Source organism: Sinocyclocheilus anshuiensis, unplaced genomic scaffold (genome assembly GCF_001515605.1).
Source record: "Sinocyclocheilus anshuiensis isolate Anshui unplaced genomic scaffold, SAMN03320099.WGS_v1.1 scaffold85, whole genome shotgun sequence".
Taxonomy (NCBI): Eukaryota; Metazoa; Chordata; class Actinopteri; order Cypriniformes; family Cyprinidae; genus Sinocyclocheilus; species Sinocyclocheilus anshuiensis.
This window is the reverse complement of record NW_015536800.1, coordinates 1,452,357-1,460,125: the sequence shown is the minus strand read 5'-3', so window position 1 is coordinate 1,460,125 and position 7,769 is coordinate 1,452,357. Positions and strand designations below refer to the sequence as shown.

At 40.1% G+C, this 7,769-nt stretch overlaps 1 protein-coding gene across 2 annotated transcripts; it reads left to right on the top strand.

Moving 5' to 3' along the window:
- Positions 1–69: 69 nt before the first annotated feature.
- LOC107656143 (zinc finger and BTB domain-containing protein 5-like) lies at positions 70–6,750 on the top strand. 2 transcript variants are annotated; one of them, XM_016443867.1, is made up of 3 exons: positions 70–236; positions 3,225–4,329; positions 5,496–6,750. In XM_016443867.1, the coding sequence occupies exons 2-3, from the start codon at positions 3,235–3,237 to the stop codon at positions 6,543–6,545; spliced, it is 2,145 nt and encodes a 714-aa protein (XP_016299353.1). In that variant the 5' UTR covers positions 70–236; positions 3,225–3,234; the 3' UTR covers positions 6,546–6,750. The 2 variants fall into 2 exon arrangements, with proteins under 2 accessions (XP_016299353.1, XP_016299361.1); XM_016443875.1 differs by having other exon boundaries at positions 70–240.
- The last annotated feature ends 1,019 nt before the right edge of the window (positions 6,751–7,769 follow it).

Here is a 7,769-nt window from a genome sequence, read left to right as displayed (position 1 = left end):
TCATAACTCTCCAGTACAGTAGGTGGCGGAATGGGATTCGTGTTCACATTGCTTCCAGATTTGGAGACGCGTCTGGGCAGCTGATGCTGTCTCCCGTGACCGTCTCTATTGTATTGTGTGTCGAACTCCGTAGGCCAGTGCCTTACTGTCATGGACAGATTTTGCATGTATTTCTGGACGGTATCAGAGGACAAACCCGGGCTCTCTGAAGACGACTGAGAGACGATTGAGAAAAAGTAGGTGTACTTCAGGACTATGTGAAATAACTGAGCTAGCAGCTAACGTTAACAGAGTAACGTTAGCCAACACAACTACTTGCTTAATTTATTGCTTATTTTATCAACGACCTGCTATCAATTTACTCTCATATCCACACATATTTCGTTTTCCTGTTTTTATTGTAAGGCCATACAATGTAGGTTATTATGACACCCATACAAGCTTTACATAAAGGTCGTTCTTTGTCTTATTTGCAGTAAAAGCGGATTTATTGTGTTAACTAATGCTTGTGTTTAAAAGACTGTAAATTATATATTTGCGTCAGACTAGAGTTTTGAAGCAATTGTTTTGCTCTTCTCGCAGGTTTAGTTTAACCAAAACTGCTGCTGATGGTCAACGATGTGCAGATAACTGTACCACTTACAGAATTCACCATGGTAACCATTGCTTCCGCTGTACATTTATTGTTACTACCATAAAACTGGTAATAGCCACCACTGTTATAAAACAGAAATTAAACAAAATACCAGACATGTTATGAAATCTTACGTTGTTTGTTAAGGTGATAATAAGGTGTTCCCATTATAATGTATTGATTTACTGTAAACTGTCCATGTGGTGTTTGCTGGAAACGATTGTTACCATGGTACAGTTTTTATGGGACGTTACGTTTTATTTTAAGTATTAAAGCTAATGTTGCAGCACATTCACTATAGTAATAATAATACTTAATTATTATTATTATTATTATTGCCTCTCTGTAGCAATTCCTTCAAAATACAACCTGTGGCAAACAAATAAATAATAACCAAAAGTAAAGGCAGTCATGTTAGTCAGTTTCTCATAAATAGTAGATGTGGCAGATTAAGTTTATTATTGCATGGCTGCTGCCTAAAGTGTTTGTTTAGGATTTAAAAAACTTTAAGGAGATGAATTTTCTGAAATTGCCACATTTTAAGTATTTGTCTTATTTGCGTGCATATTAGTGATTGTTCGTGTTTTTTTTAAATATATTTATACCTGTAGAAAACCAGTAATCAACCAGCATGAATAAACCAGATCAAAAGGATTCCCTGTCAATGTGTTTTTATCGACTCAACATTGTGTTGGCACTTTAGTCCCCAAACTTACTGTCTTTACAATGGCACGCACTGTAGAAAGGTCCTAGGTTACATCATTTTCACAACTTGCAACTTTAAAAATTGTTTTAAGGAGTTTTTGTGTCCTGAAAGTTTTTTTCTCTTCTTAAAAATGTTTAGTCAGTTGAGCCGTTGGCCTGTTATAGCATACAGTATGTGTTATAGAGTGGTGGAACTATGACGTCACTTTGTAGGATCGGCTGTTAGCATCACACTGGTTCCCTCAACAAAAAGCCCATAGGATTTTTCCATACGCTTTTGGATTACCGTAAAAAATAAGATCTGTGTTCAACCATAGTTCATGAAACTTGCACGTTTTGTCCATCAAAATAATCTTCACAAAATAATATAACTCTTATTAATTTTTGGAAGCCTAAATATAAGCGCCAAAACTTAAAAACTAAATTGAACTACACCACGGTCGCTCGCCTTCAACGTCACCACCACCACGCTCCCGACAACTTTTTCAAACTTTTTTTAGAAACATGTTTAGTGAAAAGGATTTACTCTGTGGATTACTTATTTAAATCCACGTTACATGAACCTTTTCATATAAACTGGAATAAATACAAAACTTGAGCCAAACTAAAACTGAAATGAAACGATAATAAATAGTAAGTATAAATAATCATAAGTAAAGTGCATATGAATGCACATATTTCTGCACATTTCGAAATAAGGTCGATTAAAAGTCAATAAATCCTTGATTAATATGAATATTTTAATTAGAAACGTGTATCCATGTACTATTCAATAAAATTCTAGTGCATTTAATCTATTAAATAACAGCAGAGTGAGCGAGTTTTTGGATATGATAAAGATTAAATTTATTTTAGTGAATAAAGTACCACATTTCAACTATCATTTTGTTAGGGTACAACAATATAAAATGCGGGAAACTATTAATTGGTTATTCTACAATTAATTGTACTACAAATTATACTACAGCTGGAAAATACTATAAATTGATAAACTGTTCAGCGTGATGATGTTTAATGTCTCCGACAACATCTGTAGTCCCCATTTAGCAACTTGTTAGCAACTGTCTTTTTTAAGAAACGTAAAACAGTTTAAAAAAAAAATCACGAGTGGGATGTAACTGGTTTGTTTTATGTTGTAGAATAAAACGTGAAATTATCTTGAGCTTGTGTGAAACACGGACCTTATTGTAGGGGATTTGATCAAACTTCCATTCAAAAAAAAACATTCACTCTGGGAAGATGGAACCGTAAGTGCTAAAATGCTAATTATAAAACGGATAGTTCCGGTCCTTGATTCTGATTGGTTGAGCCAAGTTCGAAGCTGTTGTAAATTACTCTACAAACATACACCTTTGTTTACATTTGTGTGTTGCTCGGCAACCACTTTGTTGGAACCACAACCATTTCTGAGGAACTACATTGTTTGGCGGAAGAATAATGCTTTTATTAATATCATTACACTTTATTTGCTCTGTTTTATTTTGTGAAACATTACAACGTATATGGAATAACCGTTTTATAAAAGCAATAAGCCCCGTGAAGCCGTGGTTTACAGTGAATTTATAACTGCTAAGGGGGTTGTAACAACACCCCTTAGCTGTTATAAATTCACTGTAAAACACGGGTTCTTGGAGCTTATTGTTTTACTTGCTTCCGGGTTTTTGGCTACAAAGTGATGTCACAGTTCCACCACTCTATTAAACAGTCCATTTAACACACAGCCTTGTTTTCATTCCTGTCAAAAATTAAATGTTGTGCTACCCTGACTAAGGTCAGTACTTACAAGTCTAATTCTGTATACACAATCAATGTGGCTGGATTGTGTGCAGTCTCTATTTTTTAAGCATTAAATAGTTCCTCATATTATTTATCCATTATTCATTAGTTCTCAGGTCATGGATTTCCCAGGGCATTTTGAGCAGATCTTCCAGCAGTTGAACTACCAGCGGCTGCATGGACAGCTTTGCGACTGCGTGATCATGGTTGGTAGTCGTCATTTCAAGGCCCATCGTGCCATACTGTCCGCCTGCAGTACACATTTCCGAGCCCTGTTTACTGCTGCTGAGGGAGACGCCAGTACAAGGATGATCCACCTGGACTCAGAAGTGGTGACAGCTGAAGCGTTTGCTGCACTCATGGACATGATGTACACGTCCACGCTGATGCTAGGAGAGAGTAACGTGATGGATGTCTTGCTGGCGGCTTCTCATCTGCATCTAAACGCTGTGGTGAAAGCCTGTAAGCACTACCTTACAACTCGTACTCTACCCATGTCTCCTCCGGCAGACCGTAGTGGTCAGCATCACGCCGAGCAGCAGCAAGCAGCAGCGGCTGCAAACTCTCATCTCCAGCGTTCATTTCTGCTTCAACAGCTCGGCCTGAGCCTGGTCAGTTCTGCCCTGAGTGGCACTGAAGACGGGGGACCAGGGACCAGGAGGAGAACGGGTTCAGCGTGCGTTAGCGGGTTGGTGGATCAGCACGGTTCTCACCTGGCACGCCGTTTCCTGAAGCGCAAACAGCCCTTGTCCCTGATCGCTTCGGAACGGGGGAGGCCACGTCTCTCCATGCAGGTGGAGGGGATTGTGGGGGAATCGGTGGGGCGAGAGGGTGGAGAGGAGCTTCTGTCTCCAGATTCCCATAGTAAAATGGTGGATGAGGTCGTCGCTGGGGTCATTCCAGGGGATGATGGAGGTTTACTAGAGCAAGATGAGTACCGAAGGGGACTGACCCATGAAGACATGCAGCTTCCCAGTCAGTCAGATGGAGGAAGGGGAGCAGGAGCGGAAAAAACGTTGCTGCTGCCATGCAAAGAGGAGTACCCAGATGCGAGCCATCACCATACTGAGGGGATGAAGATAAAGAACGGAGGTGAGGAAGAAGAAGAGCAGCAGCAGCACATGCAGGTCGTGGTGAAGAGTGAGCCACTGAGTTCACCCGAGGCTGTTGATGAGACTAGCGATGTTACATCTCAGGCAGAAGGGAGTGACCAGGTAATTGTTTTTTATAATAAGCTAGTGGAACTGTAACCAATGTATTTTGTTACTGTTTTGTTACCTAACCCTAACTGATTTGTGAGCGTTTCACCAGATTGTCCTAGGTAAGTATTTTGCCCTTTGAAACAAACTGCATGCCTTTCCAATCTAGAAAATTAGTAGTCAATTTAAATCCATTTCCAAGAGGCAGTGCTGTCATGATGTCAAGTCAAGTTTCATTTATTATTATTTTCCATTTTTTATATATATTGTTCCTGAAAAAAGTATACCACCACCATTTAAGTTTTAGGTGGGATTTTTCGTCTTGATATAAATTAATATGCAGCAAGGATGCATTAAATTGATCAAAAGTCATAATAAAGACCTTTACATTGTTACAAAAAATATATATTTAAAAAAAAATGCTGTTTTTTGTTTAACAAAAAATCCTGATTTCGACATTGATAAAAAATGTTTCTTGAGCACCAAATCAACATACAGAGTGAATTTACATTTATTAGAATAAAATATATTTTAAAATAGAAAAATTATGTTGAATTGTAATAATATTTCACAATATTTCTATTTTTTATCAAATGCAGCATAAGAGAGCTCTTTTAAAAATGTAAAAAAAAAAACACGGCCCAAACAAAAGCGCAAGAATGTTACAATATATTTGTCAGATTTCTTTTTTCTTCTTCTTCTTCTTCTTCTTCTTTTTTAAAACAAAAGCAGCAAAACTTGTGATACAAGTTTTCTAGATTTGTTATGTACTTGCTAGATTATTTTCTTTACTTTTTTTTAACAAGAGAAGCAAAATTTACAATAGGTTTGTTGTTTAATTTTTCTTCTGGATCAAAATATGTTGCCATGCTTATGCATATTGCCTGTGTAGAAAATAGTTGCCTGGTCGGCGACAGTAGCCTTGTGGGCAGCACGCCAACATGAAGTGCCATTGCGCTATGGGCATCCCGATTTCGAATCCTGACTCGAGGACCTTTCCCGGTGCCGCCCCCCCCATATATCTCTCCCACTTCACTTCGTCTCTCTTATCTACACTGTCCTAAAGGCAAATAAAGGCAAAAAAATGCAAAAAGAAAATAGTTGCCTGGGGTGTTACCAAGATGTCCAACAACTGACTTGCATTAAAGGGACTGTAAATAATTAGTATGATGTTTCCACAGGTGGAGCCAGTTGGAGAAAAGCTGGAATTGAGTCCCGAGGGCAGTGAGCGTAGCTACTCCGATCCCCAGCCCAGCTCTGGGCTGCTGATTAAAGGAAACAAGGGGTTAGGAGCAGCAGAAGACAGAGGAAGAGGAAGAAGAAGAGGAGAGGAGCTCTCCTGCAGTGATGCTCTAGAGTCCTCCTCTGGACTGCACATCTCCAGTTTCCTCAGCGCGAAGGCCTTTGCTGGCAGAGGGACATCATCTAACCTGGCTAACAGTGTTGACAATGTTCCCAACACTACAACCGGAGAGTTTCAAGCAGACCACGATTCTGCTCGCTTCTTCCTCCCAGCCGATTCCATCAACACTTCATCTTCCTCTCTGCAGCTCCTTCCAGGCGAAGCACAGGTCTGCTCTGACCTGCAGCCAGAGTCCCTTCTTCTGCAGCCACTGCATGATGGGATAGCATCATCCTCTTCATTAGCAGCATCCCGTGGTGGATCGGTGGACCAGCTTGCACTGGAGTTCCAGCGAAACATTTTGGGATTACAGACCTTCCCTCGTTCATCCAGGGGTGGTGCCGGAGGGTGCCAAGCATTCCGGCGCATCGCTCCCAAAGTTCCACCAGGAGGTGCTTCAACACTTACAGACAGCCCTCAGCAGCATGATGCTGCCTCCTCGTCCTCTTCCTCTTCAGTGCTTCTTAATGGAGTAAACTTAATGGAGAGTTCTGTTAGCGTAGGTCAAAATATTGGCAGCTCCAACTTAAACCCGCTACCCCAGTTGACAAGAGCCTCTGCAGATGTTCTGTCAAAATGTAAGAAGGCACTGTCCGAGCACAACGTGCTAGTGGTTGAAGGCGCCAGGAAGTATGCCTGCAAGATCTGCTGTAAGACGTTCCTCACTCTGACGGACTGCAAGAAACACATCCGAGTTCATACGGGAGAGCGCCCGTACGCCTGTCTGAAATGCGGCAAACGCTTTAGTCAGTCCAGTCACTTGTACAAGCACTCGAAAACAACCTGCTTACGATGGCAGAGCAGTGATATGTCTAACGCCCTGCTCTAACTCAGCACAACTGCAGGCACTCCAAAGGCACCATACAAGGATGACTGGTTTCTGAGTGGGCAGATCTGTACACTGTAATCTCACATCCACCATTATAGTAGGTATAGTAACTTTTTTTAGGTGTTTCATGGCTGTAGTATGTTGTTAACATGCTTCCAATTAACATGCCATCGATGGTACAAATTCCAGAGATAGTTCACACAGAAATGTTCCAAACCTGTGTGACCTAAAAAAAAAAAAATGTTTTTACATTTTTGTTTGGTTGGGGTTTTTTGTTCATACAATAAACGTCAATGGGGTCCAATGTTTTTTCTTTTTTATGGACAAATACATTTGAATCATTCTTTTGTGTTCCTGCAAAAGAAGAAAGTCATACAGGTTTGGAACATGAGGGTGAGTAAATGATAACAGAATTTTCATTTTTGGGTGGACTGTCTCTTTAAGTTTCACTGTGAAATGTTTTTAAAAGAACTGAAATGGAGAGGTCTGCTTTAAGAGTTGCAAGCAGATGTCAGACAGAACCTTAGTAGCTCAATCCTGTGTCCTGATGATAGAAGCTTGCTGTGGAAGTCAGAATTGTATTGTCAGCTGTGTACTGTTGAAGTATTTTAGCTTCTGAAGTTGTCTGTATATTTTGAACTGAAGCATCAAAAGGAGATTCATAATTTTTCATTTAGGTGCACCTTAGGCTGGTGGTTCTCGACCAAACTTCCAGGAGAATCCCAATAAGTCTTAAAATGATTTAAATTTAGTTATATTAACGTAATCTTGATTAAAATTTTAAACAGAATTACAACATTAAACTGACATCGTGTTTTTGACTTTATTATGATAGAAGTGCATATCAACTTAAAAAAAAAAAATAAGTGACGTGACATTTGGCCAAGTATGGTGACCCATACTCGGCGCTGTACATTCACTCCCCCCACCCTCAATCCCTGCCGGTACGAGACTCGAACCCACAACCTTTGGGTTACGAATCCGACTCTCTAACCATTAGGCCACAACTTCCCTTTGAATGTTGTCTCACGCTTAAGTGGGGTCCTGGAGTCAAAAAGGTTGAGAACTGCCTTTAAGTTACAGTGGTTTAAGTTACAAAACTACGTGAGCTGCCTGCCTGACTGTTTACAGTCTATATAGGCAGCATCCTTAGAACTCAAATGAAACCTCACATTGGAACATCTGGAAGGAACATGGGCAGTTGCACTTTTGTGTTTCCCCAAG

Excerpts from the sequence above, each read along its gene's own strand:
- LOC107656143 (XM_016443867.1), top strand. The coding sequence starts at position 3,235 with ATGGATTTCCCAGGGCATTTTGAGCAGATCTTCCAGCAGTTGAACTAC. Across the intron at positions 4,330-5,495 it reads AGGCAGAAGGGAGTGACCAG|GTGGAGCCAGTTGGAGAAAA; the intron begins GTAATTGTTTTT and ends ATGTTTCCACAG.